The 21,277-nt window shown below is 40.8% G+C and overlaps 2 protein-coding genes across 2 annotated transcripts in view; one reads left to right on the forward strand and one right to left on the reverse strand.

Moving 5' to 3' along the window:
• Nucleotides 1–10,316, reverse strand: part of efcc1 (EF-hand and coiled-coil domain containing 1) — a 24,737-nt gene extending 14,421 nt beyond the window's left edge. The window contains exons 1-2 of the mRNA XM_005726689.1: nucleotides 9,362–10,316; nucleotides 7,505–7,920 (exon numbers count right to left, since the gene is read on the reverse strand). Of these exons, the coding sequence (XP_005726746.1) occupies nucleotides 7,505–7,920; nucleotides 9,362–10,039 (1,094 nt within the window). The 5' untranslated portion in view covers nucleotides 10,040–10,316. The remainder of the gene's footprint in view (nucleotides 1–7,504; nucleotides 7,921–9,361) is intronic.
• A 1,462-nt stretch (nucleotides 10,317–11,778) lies between these two features.
• The window catches only part of cfap92 (cilia and flagella associated protein 92 (putative)), a 16,755-nt gene continuing 7,256 nt past the window's right edge, over nucleotides 11,779–21,277 (forward strand). The window contains exons 1-14 of the mRNA XM_013909235.1: nucleotides 11,779–11,862; nucleotides 11,951–12,038; nucleotides 13,562–13,801; nucleotides 13,955–14,136; nucleotides 14,313–14,529; nucleotides 15,038–15,157; nucleotides 15,252–15,347; nucleotides 15,455–15,639; nucleotides 15,778–16,613; nucleotides 16,732–16,926; nucleotides 17,612–17,876; nucleotides 17,951–18,115; nucleotides 18,691–18,873; nucleotides 19,180–19,330. Of these exons, the coding sequence (XP_013764689.1) occupies nucleotides 13,609–13,801; nucleotides 13,955–14,136; nucleotides 14,313–14,529; nucleotides 15,038–15,157; nucleotides 15,252–15,347; nucleotides 15,455–15,639; nucleotides 15,778–16,613; nucleotides 16,732–16,926; nucleotides 17,612–17,876; nucleotides 17,951–18,115; nucleotides 18,691–18,873; nucleotides 19,180–19,330 (2,788 nt within the window). The 5' untranslated portion in view covers nucleotides 11,779–11,862; nucleotides 11,951–12,038; nucleotides 13,562–13,608. The remainder of the gene's footprint in view (nucleotides 11,863–11,950; nucleotides 12,039–13,561; nucleotides 13,802–13,954; nucleotides 14,137–14,312; nucleotides 14,530–15,037; nucleotides 15,158–15,251; nucleotides 15,348–15,454; nucleotides 15,640–15,777; nucleotides 16,614–16,731; nucleotides 16,927–17,611; nucleotides 17,877–17,950; nucleotides 18,116–18,690; nucleotides 18,874–19,179; nucleotides 19,331–21,277) is intronic.

Raw genomic sequence — 21,277 nt, forward strand, 5'->3', positions numbered from 1 at the left:
TTTTTTTTTTATTTCTTCAAACTTTATTGGGATTTTTTTCTTAAGCAGTACTTCTCCAGACTTTCTGAAGCTGTTTGATTGTTTTTCTTTTGACACCGTTTTTCACTCATTTCAGTCAATTGCTCTGAAAATGGTGAGGTACAATGTTGTTGATTTTTTACTTCTGTTTTGTTAAGCCACTTAACACTGATCTGTCCATCATTAAAACATAAAAAGGTAACAAAGTCAAAGGATGAATCAGTGTTGTATCTAAGAAAACTGTTAATAGCCTGTCACAAAACACATCATTTGTTTCCATTTCTTTAGGTGAATCAATAAAACATGCCAAAGACAACACAGTTAGACAGAAATAACATGGTTTGGACCAACAAGGAGATTCTCAAAGAGCTATTAGTTGAAAATTTGGAATCTCTCAATATGGTGTGCACCGTCCTTATAAGAATCCAGTGTGGATAACAGTAGAAGGCCAAGAAGAAGAATCAGCACTAAAAAAAACAAACAAAAACTATCTACAGTAGATGAACAATATCCAAAAGTCTTGTCTGTAAGAAGTAGCAACAAACACCTGATATAGGAACCGAGAGACACATTTGGCCCTTTGGTTGATCCATCTACTGTTCACTGAAGCCTCACTGTGGTCTCAGTGACAGTTAAGAAACAAAGAAAAGAGCTGAGGTATACAAAACTGCACAAGGACTGGACTGAAAATAAGCTGTAACCAATTTTATAGCATAATGAAATTTTTTGAAATTTTTGGTTCAAATCATCGTCATCAGTATGTCTGGAGGAGGTCAGGAGAGAGTGTCTACAGGCATCTATAAAGCTAGCAATAGAGTTCAGGCTGTGTTGATGAATAAAGGTGGTCATACCAAATACTGATGTATTTTGCTAGTAAAAATTTTCCTAGTAAAATAAAAAACAATAAGTGGTAACGTGCTCAAGATGTGTGAACACTATTGCATGTGGGGAAATTCCAGTGTTTGAAAAAATAATTTCACCTCATATATTTATTTCATCTTAAGAAATATTATTGGGCTGGCAGTCATTTGCAGTGATGGTCAGTAACAATTTCAAAAAGCATTACTGTTGTTTACTATAACTAAACGAATCTACAGTATGTTCTTGGCAGTGAAAAGGCTGACCATTTACTACTGCACCGGTACCCAACAGCAGGAAGCAAATGTGCAAACTGACAGTGCATGGCACCTACATTCATGTCAAACCAAGACACCTCTCCCACTTGCTGTTCAAAATGTAGGTTTATAAGAGGCAGCGAGTCAAATGAAAGTTGGCTTAAATGGAGTGGAAAGTGGTGTGTTGCAGACAGATGATGAATTGAGGGCCTGTACCAAGGCCCAGTAAAACACAATAAGGATTAATTTGAACTATCAATCACACAAAGCTGCTCTAGAAGGACAAAAATCTGGGGCACATGTCCCCTTTAAGAATAGCTTTTTTGTCACTTCATAAGAAAAAAGGAGAAAACAGAAACAAACTGAGGTCGTGGGTATGGTATAAATCAGCTGGAGAATCAAGGCAGAATTTATTCATGTACATCTGCTGGAAACTTAAAACAGACTTTATCATTTTGGAGGAAGTACTCTACAAGCGGGACCGATAGAGAGGCTGATCAATTTCTCCCTTTTACCAGATTCATGTATCAAAAAGCACTTTCTGGTTGATCTCTAGCCAAAATGAAATTTAGACCTGGAACGAGCTCATAATGTTAATGTGGGAAATTCAATAAAATTCATGTATGTGCCAGGAGCAACAAATGCATTTATAGAGCTACATGTATTATTGATTTGATATTGACAGTGAAAAATGCTCTTTTGTTGGAATATAATATACCCTAATTATCATTGATCCCTAAAGACACACACACACACACACACACACACACACACACACACACACACACACACACACACACACACACACACACACACACGAAGAGTTTTACTGTGCTATGTCATGACTTTTGTAATTAATAGCATCCTGCACTGTATTAGCAAAAGCTGAAAGCCATTCTTTCGGCTGGTGGGAGGTAGTCCAGCTGTTTGTTGTTAGAGCCAGGACACCCAGAGTCCTCCCTGTGTTTATTACAGCATGGCGCTGAAGTGAACTTTTCATCAACATAACCTCCCCTCCCCCATCATCGTCGACCTGCCTCCACTCCCACGAGAGCAGTTTCCCTTTTTCAGGTGTCATCAGTCAATGACAGTCCGCTTTCCCTGCAGGTTAAAACTGAGGGCACACTGTAAACCTGAGCTTGCACTTGAAGTTTGCCAGTTGTCGATGCCCTGCAGCTTGACAGGGAAAGGCGAGGGGGCTTTGTTTACATAGCTGACGGTTATTAATCAAGTCCTCTTGGGCTGCCCAACAATGTGCTGGTTTCTGGGATACAAATAAAGCACTTCTAGGGATCAGATTATTGTTTTGCTCTAGCTGAGAACTTAATCCAAAAACTAATGGCTGTAACATTTACAGAGGGTGGTTAAACTTTCCTTAGCAAGCAAAGTGCAAAGAAACCTCTAAAGTCAAACAAACGACGGTATTAAAAGCAGAGGGAAGTTTTAAAGGGAGAGAAGTCCAGTGAGGGTGGGTGGCGCACACCTATAAGATATTTTGTGTGCCATGTTTTTCTGCTGATGTCAGCATACCTCCAAACCAGAGAGAACAGGGCAGCACTTCAGCGTGAAAATGAGTCCACTTGGCAGTGTGGGGCTTTGAAGGCTGCTCAAGAACTACAGCGAGATAGCAACAGCAGAATGCCACAGGTCCCAGACATCCCCAAGTGTGTTTTCCACATTATTTAAAGGGTAGGAAAGCCATGGCAGCACCTGCTCCCCACAATGTTGCAGCTCTAGAGCTGAGGCAGATAAATGGTATGCTAGATCCTCCTCTTCTTTCTGCTCTCAGGCACCATACAGAGAGCATGAAAGGGCCAGGAGATTATGCCTCCCTTGGGGCCTGGCTTCAGATGGCCTGAGGTTAGAAGAAGCCAGCAAATGAAAGTGAGTGAGTTTTAAACTTGCACATGTAGTACGCATGTGCTTGGTATGCTTGCTAGAAATCCCTGGACTTTATAAAGTGAGACACCTGGATCTACATGACTATTAAAGGTCAAGAAGTTTTGAATAAAAAGCAGCCAAAGTTCACTTTTAATGACTTATTTGCACTCTCTGCTTCATGTCTTTTCTCTGGGACTCGAAACTAATGAACACATCTGTCCCTCTCGCTTTCGTCCCTTGCAAAAGATGAACAAACAGCTGAGTGTTTGCTTCTTCCTCCAGATGGTAAGCTTTCCTCCCCCCCCCCTCATCTCATTTTGTTCCTCTCGCTGTGCTTCCCATTGTCTAGTATGTCTGGCCCACAGAGCTCTACACACTGCAGTGACTGATTTAAGCTCAGTTTGACTCCTGGAACTAAAGAGCACAAACTGAACCAAAAGTAACAAATTTATATCATTGCAGCTGCACCAAGACTTCTCCAGAGATGTGCTTGATCAAGTCCTCCTGAGGGTGTGGTTCCCACTTGAATCTCAGCCTCTGCTCTGTTCTCGCATTCAATCCAAAGTAATGGCAGACATGGACATGTTATGCAACAACACCCACGTAACGATGAGCACATTGGACCTCTGCTGGGATACTGATGGAAAGTTGAGAAGGGATTTTTCTAGAAAAGAAACTTGTATATCACTGAATGCTAAAAAAAGAACACATGAAGGAAAAGTTATAAGAAAGCCTAATAAAGGAAAAGGCTACTTTTTCTGAAATGCGTATTGGCTTCAATGGTAAGTGGCCTGCATTTGTATAGCGCTTTTCTAGTCCATAGGACCCCAAAGCGCTTTACACTACATTCAGTCATCCACCCATTCACACACACTGGTGATGGCAGCTACATTGTAGCCACAGTTGCCCTGGGGCGCACTGACAGAGGCGAGGCTGCCGGACACTGGCGCCACCGGGCCCTCTGACCACCACCAGTAGGCAAACTGGTTAATATCTTGCCCAAGGATATTTGGCATGCAGCCAGGATGGGATCAAACCACCGACCTTCTGATTAGCGGCTGACCTGCTCTGCCACCTGAGCTACAGCCACCCCAAGTACCCAAGAGATAACTAGGCTCAGCATAGCATGCAAAACAAAATGTAACGTATTGGCTAATATGTTGCTGTGTTTCCCACAGATTGTTAGCATTAAACAGCTAGCGGTAAGCTTACGACATTGTTGATGTTTATTGTACTAATATATGTTTATTGTATTAAAATGGTATCTATAATATAATATTAAAACAAAATAATATATTTTTTTAGATATTTCCCTCTGTGTACACTGGTTACCCTTTGCTAAGCTAACTTGCACTTGGTTTCATGCCATTGTTCTAAAGCTAGACAGTAACTTTAATATAATCACAAGTATTTTTGAGAGCAGCAATTTTTTTAATGGCTTTTGGTAGAAACCTGAAAGAAAGTAGATTTCTTTGGTAATTGTCATCACTGATAATAACAAGCAGCTATTTCTGGTTTGATTTTACCACACTTATAATAAGGTCCATTATAAACGTAGTGGTTTTGAAAGAGATGCCATCAAGCATGCCCTATTGGTTTTAAATCTATAACTGGCCAGTGACTATTCATTAGTATATTTCTACCATTTTCTAGGAAAAAACAATCACAGTCATTGTAAAACCCAACAACAACCCCCTCCCCCCAAAAAAACAAAACTGACATGACAAAAAAAAAAAAAAAAAAAATTGTTAAACTACTGAAAAAGTGTATTTATTTTAGCTCATTTCTCTATTAAGGACTTCCTCCAGAACGCTGCCTAAAGGAATGGCAGCAAATTCTGATAAAAGTAAATAAACACAGGTGTAATTAGTATGTAAAAAGAATGTGCAGAGTCAATCAAGGATGAAGAATTGATGAATTAGTGGAACAATTTATTATTACTTATTATCTTTGACTGTGGAAAGCTGGTAGTCTTAGTTGGTCAAACGTTTTTAAAAAAAAAATTGGTGGATTAATGCTTAGAAGGATGTGCGTTTTACATTTTCTCAGGTAAATTTCCTGCTTATTATACAATATATGGCTGATCAACCCTTTCAGCTGATCAGACTGTAAACCCATCTTACTATGAGAAGTTTCTCATAGTAAAATCTCCTCAAATATCCTCATCTTTATAAGCTTTCTTCAAACTCAAAGCAGTCTAAAAAAAATCAGTTGTTGCCCTGTCAAGTTAAGGTGAACACTATAAGGATTCATCATCATAAGGATGTGTGATTATCTGGTTCTAAATTGCTTCTGCTGTACCTTTCCTGCGGCTCTGTAGCAGAATCTCTGAAAATCCAGCAGCGTCAGAGCTAATCTTATTACTTGTCACAGCATTTTAGAAATAAGCCGTGGGGATAAAGTTATAGTCAATCATTTCAAAGACCTATTTTGCCTGTCAAAACATATTATCTGTGATATTTCAGACAGCAAATTGAAAGAATCATGATTTTATTTTAAAGAAACATCATTTTGATGAAAGACATAAAAGAGCACCAGAAAGTTCTCACATGTTTCTTCTTACTGTGTCCTTGGATATATTGTGAGCGAGCAAGCTTTGAGGCTTTCGGTGAGAATAGGGGCTTGGTTGCTAAGTTCCATAGGTTGGGGGTGCCTATGTGCTATTGCTCATGTGGGAGCAGAGTGAAAGAAGTGAACAAAGATTGATGAGAACGGTCAGTCTGTTCAGGCTCCTACTCAATGGAACTCTCTCTCGCCTTTGTGTTATTGAATTATTTGCCATTAGGGCATCAATGGAGGGGCAGTGAAAAGCCTTTGAAACACAGTGTGCATATATTAGCAGTGTTTAGGGTTAAAAAAGGAAGGGCACCTTGGCTGCTAAAAGTGATTTTACCTATATATGCAGGTAGGAGTGAAGACTTTAATCATACAGCTCTGGTTGTCCATGACGCTATAATAGCAGCATTATGTAGACATTACAAGCATTTAGAGACATCTGCCAGACCTGCAGACTTGATTACATGGTTGCAGTGGGGACAACAGACCCAGAGATAAACATTAAACCAAAGGCTTTGTACTTTAAAAGTGCAATTACACCCTTACTTCCACCAAAATGAATAGTTCCCAACAGTAGCGGAGCTCAGGCAAGACTGACCTGCCACACACGAAGCCTCATTCAATAAACTCAAACACAACAAGACTGAAAATTGGAATAGTAAGGCCACATCAAGCCTTTATAAATAGCATGGGAGAGCTTTCCAGGCATGAAGCCAGAGGTAAATAGAGTCATTTCAACCTACTGTAGGAGGAATTATAATTCGTTATGGTTGATTCTCGCCACAAAGGCCTTTCTAATGCAATAACGTGCCAAAACAAGCCCTTGCTTCTCATGACACTTGCTATGCTGGGGGTTTAACAGCTGGTTGAACCTAGCAGAGAGGCTTATGTCTAGTCTACGCGCTCTCTCTACAAACATGTAGTGTCATCACCCCACATCTTTATGTAAAGGTACAAAGATACACTGAGTCATTTCTAGTTAAAAAAACCAAGAGAATTTGACCAGCTGTTAAATCTTGACCATCCAGCTCAGAACAACAATGCATTAAATGACATGCATTTTTGTTTTGGGAGATTTTCTGGAAATATATTTATGTTTGTATGATAATCATCAGTTTACCCTCCACAATAAATCTAATAAACTTGTGCCAATTGGTGACGCCAACCATGGTGAAACTGCTTCTCCAATCTCCTGGTGGATGTGCTTGCCAGCTTGTGAGCTATGCTACTAATTTTCTTCATCACTAATGTCATTTCAAAAAGATGGGGAAAAAAAAAAACTTCTGTAACTCGAATACATTGTGTGTTTTCTTTTGTTTTGTTTTTTAAACAGTGGACTGCCATTAAAGAAAACTTTTCCAAATAAATGACACAGACTACAAACACAACTGAGTTTTTTTTTTCTTTCCATCTATTAAGAATCTGTGAAGATTTTGTATGTGATGGAACCACAATGAGCAAAACTGCATTGTGCAGGTAAATCTAATGAGGGGTATGCATGAATGCAGTTAGCCATTGTAGAAGCAAACTCAGACCGTATGTTTTTGCTCCACCTGTTCTAATGACTGCCAAGAAATGAAGCAATGACAAAGAAACAGGCCACCAAGAAAATGTAAATGCAGGATATGAGAAATTAAAGATGCGGCAAATGTTTTATAAAGGAATAAATGTCATTAAGATGTTTGTTACAGACTGAAGACTGCGTTCTGGTAAAAAATAGAACTAGTGTTTGGGAATAACAGTACGTCAGAAAGTAAGTTAACTGTTCCAAGCAACTGCTATCACTACAATAAGTAGTTAATATAAAACCAATAGTAGTTCAGTCAACATGGTGCACGATCGAGTCTTGACAAAATTCTATACTCCACCCCAAACATTAAAATACTGCTGTTTGCTCAGACTTAAATGCTACATGTGAAGCTGAGAGTTTTCACCTGTAGTAGAGGAGCTCTGATTCCAGCTGAAGGATGTGTCTCTGCAGTGCTGATACATGATTTGCCTTTGCCTCCAGTTCCTTCACTTTACCCAGCCCGCTGAGCAGCGCCTGTCGGGCCTCCTCCACCTTCCTTCTCATGGCCACCTGCTCCCTCTTCAGTGCCCTGTTGCAGTCCTCCAACGCAGCCACAGTCTCTTTAGAGCTCCACAGTTCCTGCTCCAGTCTCTGATTACAACGCATGGCTTCCTCCACCTGCCGATCTTGCGAGCTACGCAGCAGCTCTATTTCGTGGATTATGTTCTGTAAGCTTTTCAGGTTGGTGTTGGCCATTTTTTTCTGCATGGCTTGCTTCTGGTGAGCGACAAAACAGCCTTCGTCTGCTTTGTGTTTGGAGTGGCTTTTCCACAGTCCGACCTGAATCGAAACAAATGAAATAACTGAGATATTCCCATAACTTACTAAAACATGACTAAGCAGGTCTTGCATTTGTAGGAAACCATAAAGAAGTGTTGTTTTAATAAATTGCGAAAATGAATAACTCCTTTGGGCTGCGAGGCTGTGAAAAACATCTCTTGGTGTTAAGGTGTCAGCAATCATATATCTAAAACCAACTTGCTCTTGTGCTGTATGTGCTATCAGAATATGAAATATGTGGGTTTTGGAAATTGTTCTTCCAAGTCTCCCCAATCCCTGTACCAATAAACAAACATTTTAACTGGCACATATCAAAATAAAAACCAGAAATGTAATGTTTCTCTTGAAAACTAGTATCAGGATTACATCTCATCGTGATTTGTTGACAGCTGTTTATGAGTTTCTCACCCTTTATAAAGGGTTGCTAAGCTTGAATTCATTTCTTAATGAATAAATGAGATGTGAAATTGTATAAGCTATAGGTTGCCAAGTTGGTCTCTTTTCCCCTGTGGCAGAGTGTTCCCCATCCCTGACTGATTTTTTTGAAGGAGGTCTCTTCCTGTTAAACAGTTGTTTAAACCTCTGGTTATGGATCGTCTGATCATTGCAGTTCTCTCTCTAATGTTGTAGGGTCTTTACAATTTAAACAGTGACAACTGTTGCTGTGAAGTGGTACTCTATAAATATAAATGAATTTATTTTAAACTTGACTAGCTTTTTAACTTCGTCTAGCAGACATTTTAGTTTAATGCTAATGTATTTTGCTTTTCATTAAAACCTTATGAATGCTTACAACTGCAGAGGAGCTGCTTGAACCTGTTAGGAGGTCCAGATTGAACCCCTCCTATGACCATCTGAATATGAACCCTTTCTCCAGCCCTGCCAAGTCCTCATAAGCCCTGTGCAAACACGCCTGTAAAGCTGAAACAACATGTGTCTTAGCTGGTGCTAATTCATAAAGTCTGACAATGGACCCATCCACAACACCGGCCAGGAAACAAACTCACAATTTAGGACTCAGTCGACATTTACTGGTCACTGTTCCTAATGAATGAAATTGTCCAAAGTAACGAAGGGGGCTGAGTCTGTGGCTTTTGGGGGGTTTTCTGGGGAGTGAGACCACAGGAGACATGTTCATATTTCCTGCAGGAGAAACCAGAAAAATGGGATCTGCTTTCTTGTCAGTAATTAGTTGTTAGAAATTATGTATTAACAATTTCAAAGTCACGAATAACTACTTCCTAGCGTTGGTGACGGCTATTTTGGGTACCCCCATCCCCTCAGTAAAGCTTGGGCCCCAGCAGCACTCCTGTTCTTTTACAAAAGGCCTATGGACGCATATTGCATATTTTTATGGGCTTGGAAGATCCAAGTGAAAGATATCACATCCTAAAAATTACACTATATGGACAAACAGAGTATTTAAAATCCCGCTTCTCACCTGCAGAGCCAAACAGCGGGCATCACTGCTCTGAAGTGCGGCTCGCATGTCCTCGATCAACTCCCTCAAACTCGCATTCTCATCCTCCAGTTTGGCTATTCGATCCTCCGCTTCCTCCAGGGCCACGATCTCCTCGTAGCACTCCCGGGTGCAGGAGCCAAGCCTGCAGCCGGAGGCGTGCCGCCCCTCCGGGAGAGGAGAGGGGCCGCTGCTCGCTCCCACAGACAACAGCTTCTCTCGGCGCTTCAGCGGGCTCCTCAAGCGGATCTGAGTCTCTATGTGCTCGCTGTCCATCCCGACCAGCAGCCGGCCGTTCTCATACTGGCAGCCAGCCTTAGTGCTGAAGTACCCGCACAGTTTGGCGTGGAACTGTCTGAAGGTGAGTTCGCTGGGCAAATTGTCTAAAACGTCGACGCATTCTGTGTCCTCCGAGTCTTTGTCCAGTCCCAAAACTTCACACAGGATGTTAAACTCCTCCACGGGGATTTTGCCTGCACCTTGATAGTCCATGTGGTGGAAAATCTCCTGCAGATACTGATCCAACCCGGTGGCCAAAACAATAATCTCGTTCTCCACTCCCCGGTCCAGTCCGTAATGGTAAGCCAGGGTGCTGACTATCCATTGTGTCCTGCGCGCTGGTCGGCTGTATGGATCAACGGAGTCTATCGCATCCATCATTTCTACTGAGCAAAGTCATATTTCCTCGAACTGAACTGGAGTTGCTGTGTTTCTCCTCGCAGCATCCCGTGTGCGTTTCGTTTCTCGCTCTGCGCGAAAACCTGGAGCACAGTGGCGCAGCTCGAAACGAGGCGTGTGTTGAGCCCGAGCAGATTTGAATTTAGCACTGCCCCCAAAATCCACAACAAGGGGTCCCGAACAGCGCTCAGCAATGCAGCTCCAACACTCCGCGTATTATAACGGCCTCCAACTGCCGTGCGTCTGACTGTAATTGGCACCAGGTGTGTAAACTTTTCTCATTCACTTGGGTTAGACTTTGTTAAGATGTAAGGCGCCCCAGAGACTTACAGCCCGTGCTGCATAATGTCTTTTATTTTAAGCTGAAGAAAATTCCACTCCATGGTCTGTGTGCAGGGAAAACACACTCTTCTATGGGGGGTTTGTACTTTTTGCACCTTGCTTTGTGCATGATGTAATGCGTGAGCTCGGTCTGTGGAGTTACATTTTTGTTCTGTAGTTATCTTCTGTACTTTTCCCTGTTGATTTTCATTTTATTTTAAGTGCTGGTACCCTGAAAAATCTCATCTACTTACATGTAAGCCTGTTGATCCTCCCAATAAGTGAGCTATTAATATATTTAATGTCCACCAAGTCACCCAGCATCAAAGGTTAGAGCTAGGGACGGGACTTCAGGTTTGGTAAACACCTGCCTCTTCTTCTAATCCCAAATTTAAAAGCTTGTAACAAATAAAATAAAATAAATACTGCAATGGCAAAGTGTGTGAGACTCAATTTGAAAGGCCGAGCGTATTAGCAAAATTTAGCAATATCCACAATTTTATCATTTAATGGGAAAGAGAGCTTGATAAACTATTAGAAAAAAACATACTGATCAAGCTCAGAATGTTATGCTATAACATTTTTCATATTTTTCATGGGTTTTTTGCATGTTTTCCAGTAACATACTTAAAATGCTGAATATTCTGTACAGAAAATGAATATGAATGGCAGCAATTTACAGGATTCCCACTGAAACATGGCTGAACAGGATGGCTGCCACTACTTTCATGTGATGGACTACAAAGTTGTTCTCCACTCCTGAAACTGAGATACATAATGCCGAGTCTGCATAATAAAGGGAGGTTTTGTAGTGTATGAATGCAAAAACTTTGATATAAAAACCCCCTCTGTTGCTAGTTTGCTCAGTAAATAGGTCTGTGGAGTGGTATGGTGATTTTCCAGTTTCTGCGATTAAGAGAGTGAAATAATGCTGTGCATGTTTCTCATCTTATCTGCTTTGCCACAAATAGTTCTTTAACTTCTTTAATGACTGAGCCATTTCGCCTTGGGGTCGATAACTAAAGGCTCCACCCTAAAACGGGTGGATTAAATTGAAATCTCTGATTATTCACTCAGACCAAGACATATTCTTAGACACCACAACCGGTTATCCAACTAACTCAGTTGCTTTTGAAGGTATCATTGTAATGTTTATCCAGTTAAACTGAGGTTTGTAAATGTGAAAAGGGTTGATTACGATTGCAAACAGCACATTCCCTAAATATCAATTACAAGGCACTGCCTGCGTGGTATTATTATTGGGCGCTGAGCCCCCCTAAAACTTTGAACCTAGGATATTTTGGACTTGTCATTAAACTTGGAAAAGAAACAAAAAAAAAGGAAGGAAAGAAAGCGAAGGAAAAGACGCTGCCTCCTTATCTGAACGGCGCGTGAGGGCAGGGGTGCGCCTGACGTCCTTCACTACAGCCGTTGCCACGGACAACCGCTTCGTTGTCACCATGCGTTGCACTCCTGAAAATCACGTAGGTTGAACTTTTTATGTCGTTTCGTTGTGTAATTTATATAAACTGAGATATAATGTAAACTCTTGTCATGGTCACGGGTTTACAGTGAGTGACGCTGAAGTTAATGGACTCTAAAGGCTGCAGGAAGCTGTAAGCTAACCTTCATCTGAGACGAAAGAGACCGAGCGAAGGCGGTAAAGTATGCTAATAATTAATTTGTAATATTTATAGGCCTGTTACACATTTTGGGGAAATTGCCGTGCAAAACCGAAATCAAATTTTTGTACTCAAAATTGATCCGGCTGCCTTTCATGAATAATTGGGACTAAATGCTGGCTGTTTCTGGGTACGAACCTGAGCCAGAAAGACCTACGGTACTCTGGCAAAGGCGGGGTGGGGGCGGCGGGCATTGTCCTGCTGAAACAGCCCCATGGCAGGGCGATGGCACACGTACAGGTTGGACCACCTCTCTCCAGTTAGATTTCCTTCAAGAACAATTAGATAAGTAATTCATCCCTTGTGTATCTTGACATTTGACAATGCAACTCAGTTGCTTACTTACTGTGCTTTTGTTTAATAAGGATATCTCTCAGTAATCTCTGATTTGTTTGCGGGGCTGTGATAATTCTGAAACCAACACCACAAACTGCAAGAAAAACATCAGTTATATCATCTCCCAATTCCAGCTGCACATACCACACTGATATCTGTGTCAGGGTGTACTGGTCAGGTGAATAGTTTTCTCAAAATGATTTAGGTATTTAGTGAACTGAAAATATGTACATAACAGTAACAATTAAGGAGTCTATTTTTTGTTCATGTTCCATGTCATAATCAAGGGATCAAGCTTGTAAGAAAAAGTTTCATTCATTCATTCATTCATCTACTTCAGTGCGAACCAAAACATATTTTCTTTGGAAATTGTTACACTCGTATTAGTGTTTCAAATCTGCTTATTAAAGGTTATTGAGATCAAGGTATTGGTCAGCTTTTGTTTCTGTTACTTAAAATTAGTGTCATTAAGATGTAGTCAAGCATCTTGCTCTAGATTGTTTGCTTGGCATTTTTTTCAGGGAATAAATAAGTAAGAATATTTTTAGTTTTATACCTGTTTCATAAACATGTGTCAAAGGACAAATTCATGCTACTCAATGATACACAAAGGACAGTGTTGGGCCATCTTTCCATGAACACATCAGGCCTGTATATTGATTCTCTGCTTTTCCTCTGTGCTACTTGAAGGCTGAAAACCATTCTAACAAAGGCTATTCTCTCATTTGGTTGTCTGATGAGGGTAGTGGAGAGCTCTATCTAAAACCTTCCATCTTGCTTTAGATCTGTGAATCATATTGTCCTCATCAAACCATTCAGCGAGCCTCTGTGCACTGTGGATGAGGCATTTTCATCAGGATAGAAATGTTACATCACAGGATAAGCTTGATTACACAGAACAGTTTGGATTTGCAGCAACTCTTTCTTTCAAAGAGAAAAGTGGAGCCAGACCTTGGTGTCAAACCCCCTTGCATAAGAAAACTGCCTGATCCACTCAGCATAGCGGTCAAGCAAGGGATTGGGCTAGGATTGTGATAAGCTGCTTCCTCACAATTACACATTTCCATGTAAAATGTATCATCATTTGTCTTGATGCATGCTCAATCATCCAGGTAAGAAAATCCCAAAAGGTTTTGGCGTAGCTTCATTTGCTGTTTTCTTTCAGTGTTTTCCAGGGAAACTATTCCAGCAAAGTCTGACCCAAAAGGCAACATGTCAGAGAAGAGTGTTTGTAACCCAACCTGTGATGACGAAAACATTTCAGAGAAAGAACAGGAAGAAGTCCTCGTCTTTGAGACTGAACTGTTGTCCAGCACCGATTCATATGAGGATATTAAAGTGCAAACAGATGACAGTGCCTACTACGTCACATGGACAGTTTACATAGCTCTAGCCGTTCCACAGGGTAAGATGGTCCACAGAACATATAAACAATTATTATTAGCTCTGTTTAGATGGTCAGAGTGAGACGGTTGAATTTGACAGGCTCTACATATCTGCTGTAATGTAATAGTGTTTTGATTCTAAATCTCATTCCTGCACATTTGGCCTCTTGCAGGGGAAGTCAGTGCTCCTGAAGATTCTGAGAAAGCAATGAAAACAAAGAATGTGTCAGTCTACAAAGCTCAGAGCTGCTATCATATTGAATACAAATTGTTGCCAGGTGATACTGAGACGGTTAAAGTGGACATACTAGTATTTGGGCCGGCAGCAAAAATATACAGAGAAGACGAGTGCAAGGTAAATAGGATCCTCTTTGTTTGTGTATGTGTGTGTGTGACATTAATGAACAATTCATGAACATCATAAGTGGATGGGAGTATCTCGTGGTGTAGAGTTACGGTAAATAGTTGACTGCTCAGGCTGCTGTTGAACACAACTTTGAGTTTGTCTAATGCAAAAATAAATGTGAACAGATTCTAAGAACGTGGCTTGAGGGAGATCAGATTTGGGTTGGCTGGGCCCAGAAGTTTAACATCGGACTCAACAGGGATGTGCTCATCAGTCTTCTACCTCATAAGATCAGGCTTCAGATTTGGAACACTAAGGATAAACTGTGCAGCCAAGCCCGCTACGAAAGAGTCAGAGCCTTCAAACTGTCACAGGAGCTGTCTGAGGATGAAACAGAGTGCGGTGAGCATCCATTTCCAATTTTCTTAAAAATGATCAAAATAGTACACCTTTTCAGCTTTCTGTCTGAACCATGAAGTCATCGCCAGAAAATTATATCCATTCATTTTCTTCCGCTTATCCTTATTGGGGTCGCAGGGGGCTGGAGCCTACCTCAGCTATCATAGATCGAGAGGCAGGGTACAGCCTGGACAGATTTGCTGTCTCTAGCACAAAGAGACTGGCAACCATTCACACCCATTGGCAATTTATAATCACAAAAACCCGTGTATCAAATATGACACACTTGTCTTTAGAGGGATAGAAATGCTTTAACCAGTTTGATTTACAAGGGCTTCAATTGACTCAAGAATCAAATGGCCAGAAATTACAGGGGACTACAGAGACGTCTGTTGAGTAAGGAAACACAGTCTCTGTGATTAGTCACCATCCAAAGCCCGGAAACCCGGCGTGAGCCAGGAAAAACCCTCCTATTGTGTTATGGAATTATGACCTTTATATTTTTACTCAGGTTGTATTGAGACGATGGTGAACAAGCTGAGGAGCCTGTGTGAAAATAAGACACACACATCTAAAAGACAAAGAAGCAATTTTTGTGTTGATCTCAGTCCAGATGTGGGACCAGAAACGGGTATGTGCATTACAACAATGAATATTTTATGTATATATCAGTGTGTCATACTTTTATACTTCTTAATGAATACATTTTTTCAAACTTAAAACAGGTTTTGAAAAAACCACGAGTGTTTATCATGACCTCGATGCCATCAGAGATAGTGGCACTGCATCATTTGAAATCAGCCCTGTTTGTTTGTTGGCAGGTGAGTCAATCTCATAATCACGGGCACAGCCTGGACCAGTGCTGGTCAGCTGAAAACAAAGCACTGTTCCTATTTTCTTATGTAAGCTTGTATTTTCTGACTGTCAGGTGAGAACTCACTGACTGAGAACACCCCAGTCTGTTCTTCTGGGGTTTTTGAGATAATCTTCAACATTTCTCTGGATGAACCACTGATGTCAGACCAACTGAAGGCTGAACTCAATCCACTTGTTATCACAATTTTGTCAGCCACTTCACTGCCTTCATCGTCAGTGCCTTTTCACATCCTACAGGTGGGATGTACACATCGTTTTAGTTTTGACACCTTTCTATGTGTTCAATTAATTTCTTACCCAGTCTGCCCTTTCTGATAGTGGGCTGTGGTTTCAACTTTCAGCTCTGAGTCATTTTCTGGATGATTTCTTTTTCAGGAGAAATGTATGCCCGTTTATTGCCAGTATAAGTTCCATAATTTAAATGAACACAGGACAAACTATCACAAGCAGGACACCAACATCTACTTCAGAGATGTGAATGTAATCTTGACTGGTTTGATGAGTCGTAAAGAGCTGTACGAGTTCCTATCCGGTCCACCTCTGGAGATAGAGGTTCATGATCGTGACCAGAAATCGGAAGCGCTGAAAACCCAGACACTTGGGACTGCGTCAGAGCATGACATCCAGTTCGGTGGATCGGTATTACAGCAGAAGTCTTCAGCCATTAATCCTCATGGTATTGCAAAACTAAACCTCTCTGAGCTACTGCTGGGGAAGAAAAGTCTAAAGGTGTGCTTGCCAGTTAAATGCAGCCCTTTGCTACTGGACAGGGAGCGAAGCCCACACAAGAGGAAGATGTCAGAGAAGCCAATGCCACAAGGCCATTATTACGCTGCCAATTCTCAACTCAAAGTCAAAGTCGAGATAACTTGCCCATTCAGTGTTCAGAATGACAGCTGTGATGAGGACTCCTGTAAGGGTCCGTTTGGCCGCATTGTCTACCTCTTTGGATACAGCAACTCCTCTGCGATGACCAAGCTGAGGTCGGAGATACTGCAAATCAATGCGGCAGCTTTCCATCTGGGCTCACGCTCAGTGGAAAACATAGAGACAGCCCTGTCAAATTACCAAATGAATTTTGAGCACAGTGAGACCAAGGATCTGGATTTTGTTTCAGGGTTTCATGTGATAGATAAGAAGACCCACATCTTTGTCCTTGAAGGGCTCAAACAAAAAACAGTGAAGAGACTCTGGGAAGCCATTCCTATGAAGTAAGCCAACCCGTGCTGTCTTGTCCCAACAGCCGGTGTTAACAACTTTCACCTGTGCCTGCTGGATAAAGTGTTGAGATTCCATTGAGGGTGCTGTAGTTTGTGTGATGTTTTGCAGGCTACGTGGGAGTGAGGAGGAGCAGGTGACAGTGCTATATAATTCAAACCTGGTTTTCTTCAGACGCATCTATGACTCACTAGACATGAGCCTGAGTCCTATCCATCTGAGTCAGTCACTAGAGACCATCATGAAAAAGTCTCAGATCTACGTTAGAGGCACGATCCCCCAACCCTGCTTTCAGGCTTTGTCAAGGTAGCTGAATTAGACATATTTATTTTAAGTGAATAATGGTGGTGGGAGGATGAGCCAGAACAACCGTAGCTTTCGATTTGACGTGTTTTTTGGAAACCACATTGCTACTTGGTGTGTGTAACTCCAAAGCTCAGTCCCTTTTTAAATATGATTTGGTCTTCACCAGCTTCTATTTATATCCAGCCCTTAAATTAAAGTTAACTGCTGTTCTCTATTCATCAGGTAGTCCCCAACTGTTTTGTTCTACAATCTGGAGCCTACATTTAATAAAGTAAAGGGTTGCCAGTAAAGACAACTGCACCTGAAAATCAGAGTTAATGGGAGTAAACAGAAAAAGAGCAAAGTAAGGTGCAAGCTGTTAAACCAGAACAATGAGCTGACAGCTAGCAAAAATTTGCATGTCTTATTGAGAGGTTCACATTGACTGACTGCGTCCACCTTATACTGGATATTTGGCATTTTTTTGTTCTTTTGTTTTGTTTTACATTTTATGTATACAGTGACTGTGTGGTGTACTCAGTTTCAGAGTCAGATTCACTGCTTGCTAACCAAGTTGATCTGAAAAGACTCTAGTCTTTGGTTAGTTGGCTAGTAAAGGACCCTTGGATCAAAATGAATATGTCAAATATAAAACAAACAATTCGGTATAAAATGTATAAATTGTGTAATTTATCCTTTTTCTTAGGTTAAGCCAGCTTTGTCAAGTGAAGCAGCTTAAAGAGGTGGTGGAGTACAACCTGTTCCCCTCAGCTGACATGATTCTCAGCTTGAGCAGTGTATTTGGTTTATATGCTGAGAAGAGGGAGCAAAAGGTTCGGGCAAACACTGAAGGGAGCATTCCCACTCTGCCTATCAGGATGAAAAGACATGGGCCCATCAGCACACATAACACAGAGTACATCACATGGAAACAGAACAGACCTCTCCAGCAGCTGAAAGACTTTGTTCAGGTTTGTGATATCCTATAGTACTTACTTGAAGCGTTTTATTAACAGATCCAGTCATATGTATCATTATATTCCAGGAAAATATTAAAAAGGTGCAAGAGCAGAGAGAGCAGTTGCAGAAGCCAGAGGCTGCAGTGTTATGGATAGACATGGCTGCAGGAAGAACAGCACACAACTACAGCATCCAGACCTTCAACTCAAATGAGCGAGCTAGGGAACTGCTCTGCAAAGAGATGGCCAAGGTGTGTGTAGCATGCCGTCTCTAACATATCAGAGTATAGTATGGTACCAAGAAAGTACCATTGTAAGGTGTTCTTACAATGCCATTGTAAGAAAGCCCTCTGTCTGTACAATCTCATGGATTTGACCAGCTTTTCCAATCACATCACAAAGACATAAAATATTGTCATTAACATTGGGTTTTTCTCTTCTTCCACCACTGCTCTCTCATTAAAGGGGTCATTTAAAAATAACTTATGAGGTGTGCTACACATGTGGCCGATTATTAGCCTTATACATAAAATGTGATTAGGCGGAATCGTGCTATCCACCTCGGCCGCTGTATTCCAGATGGCGGGGATCCAACCGGCACCTGCGCCTGTGCATTTTTAATGGAATAAATGTAATTACACACAAACCTAATCAATGTATATTTATGAGTACACATTTTTTTTCTATTAAATAACCTCAAGAATGACTTAGTGTATCTTTAAATGTATTTTTCAACCTTTTCTGACACACGGTGTCATTCTAGCTTGCAGAATAGTCTATACATAATGAACATAATGAAGCTAAGGAATTTTTCTGACTGCCTCAGGTGCCTGGGCGCAGGTTTACCTACAGTCAACGGTATAACAGTGCAACAGTGGACCCGGGAGACATTTCATGGAAAACCAATGCTAGATCTTCTTCTACATCTACATTTTGGAATATTAGCACAAGCAAGTCCAAAGTGCACCCTAACCACCCAGATGAAGCTCGTGTGGAAGAGCTGAGAAAGGTAAAGTTCATTTGCAAGTACTGTGCAACAGAAGAGAAATAGGTTTATTGGTATTACTATGAATACACATGGGACAAGGATGACCATGACCATGAGCCAGTATGTTTAGGTTAGGTATAGAATAGCATGTAATATGACATGACTAATAATATTAGCCCTTCTGTTGCTTCAGTTGTCGTGAGCACACAATTATTTATTATCCAATGGCAGTAAGAAAACATTTGTAAGTTCTTTGAAACATCTGCCTAATCTTCAAAGGTTATGTGATGATAGTGTTTTGTAGTTGATAATTCATTGTGCTTCCAGCCGTGGAGGGAGAACATCCTACATGCCAACACACTGAAACCCACACTTTCACGCGACACATGGCCCTGGACTCAACACTCGGAGGACTTTGAGCTCTACAGGAAACCTCCCCGGTTCTTCAGCACCTCTCCCGTGACCATCTACCTGGCTGGTATGGACACAATTAAGGAACTTAATAGCTGAAGTGCAGGATCTTTAAGTGCCTTTTTATGCTTATTTACCCTCTGAAGAGTCCAAAGCTCAACAAGGTTCCTCTGAATGTCTGAACTTTGCCTGCAGTCCCAGTATCATTAAATCTTTCTCCATCATTAAGACCATACACGAACAAACTTAATGTGTTGGCAGATGTAGTATTTAAAAATGACAGGAGAAAAAAATCTAGTATATTTGACCAATCACTGTAGATTCAGTGCATCATCAGAGTTCCTGAACTCTTGGAAAGCACAACCTCACTGTACACACTTTCGTGTGTGGCAAGTCTATGTGAATCTTTTTGTTTAGACTCTGGTTCCTCAAATGGAAATCCAGATTTACTAAAGTGTAAAACCAACGTTTAGGGTTGAACATTTATTGTCAGGATTTACTAAAGAGGCGCCGTGTCAAGTTTGTAAATGAAAAGCATGGACAGAGGTGTGTTTGTGGCTGGCCTTACTGTCTTTATTGCAGATGTGTCTTCAGAGAAGTGGCACTTAATGTACATTTCTTACTCTTTTCTGTAGTACTATATTTGTTACACAGTACTGTGCAAAAGTCTTGAGCTGCTTGAGAAGCAAAACATGTTCAAATATACATGGAAATACTTTATATGAGGCAAAAACAGACATTTCTCATCCACTTGGAAGTCAGTATTTTGTATGACCACCTTTATTCTTCAGCACAGCCTGAACTCTGTGAGGCAAAGTATTGTAGACAATATTAAGATGTATGTAAATTTTAGCAATTAAAAGGACAGATCGGAAGTGTGTAGATTAATGACTGAATCTTACTAAAAATGTAATATGCAGCCTCACGTGGCATATCAGACAAACAACATTCAAAAAAGTAAAAAGCTGCCCCAACCCTCTAAGACCATATACAGTTGCTGATATTTCAAATGAAAGAGTTTATCTTTATATGAAAACACAAATTGTCCTTTAGCTCGCACTGTTATGAAATGCTTTGCTGCAGGATGGTAGAAATGAATGAATGGTCATAATTGAAACGATGTGGTTACATCTGTGTTTTATTCGATGACTGCAGCATCATCTGGAACTTAGTGTTCGTACCTGAGGATTTTTATTGCATTCATCTTACTAGTATTGTGGAGTTCATCGAGAAACAGACAAAATCCATGATCTGCACTAAAGTAGTTACAGTTGCAAGAAAAAGCTCACAAACCCCTCAGCAATTGTGTAAATATACAATTTCCAAGTAGAAATAATTATACTTGTTCCTTTTTTCAAGTATAACTGGGATAGCTGTAGCAGCAGGTCATCTATTAATTGAGCGGTTGATGGTTCAATCCCTGGAAGTACTTCAGACCCCCAAGTTGCTCTTTGATGTGTCAGCTTTAGAGAGACAGGGCTTAAGCATTGAAAGAATGGGCGAATGAGACAGGTAGAGCACTATATAAGAACTAGTCCATTCATCATTCCTGTTATTTCTCAACACTTCTCTTTGATTAAGGTCACACCTTTAATTTGGACATTCCAAAACATTATCTTCATTTTTCTTTGACTGTTCTTGTGTATTCGTCTGGGATAGGGCTGTGCGATATGACCAAAATCTCATATCCCAATATAAGACATCTCTCTTCCCGATAACGATATAAATCACAAAATGTAACATTTTCTGTAAATTTGTGAATCTCGGGCAGCTTGACTTGCGTGAAGTGTTTCCAGCTGGGCGTCGTGTACTTGGAGCAGTGTTTTAACCGATGCATGAAACGATACATTTTTAGACATAAGTTGTAACGGCCGCAGTTTTCTTTGTGAGTATTTATTACACGGCGTGCTGCGGGGAAAAGCCTGTTCTAACGTTTGAGTCTAAGGTTTATTTTTTAGCACCTGGCGGCTCTTTTTTGCTTCTCATCCATAAACACGGCATACTCTTTCACGTA

Source organism: Pundamilia nyererei, unplaced genomic scaffold (assembly GCF_000239375.1).
Source record: "Pundamilia nyererei isolate P.nyererei 1_Seehausen unplaced genomic scaffold, PunNye1.0 scaffold00021, whole genome shotgun sequence".
NCBI classification, from domain to species: Eukaryota; Metazoa; Chordata; class Actinopteri; order Cichliformes; family Cichlidae; genus Pundamilia; species Pundamilia nyererei.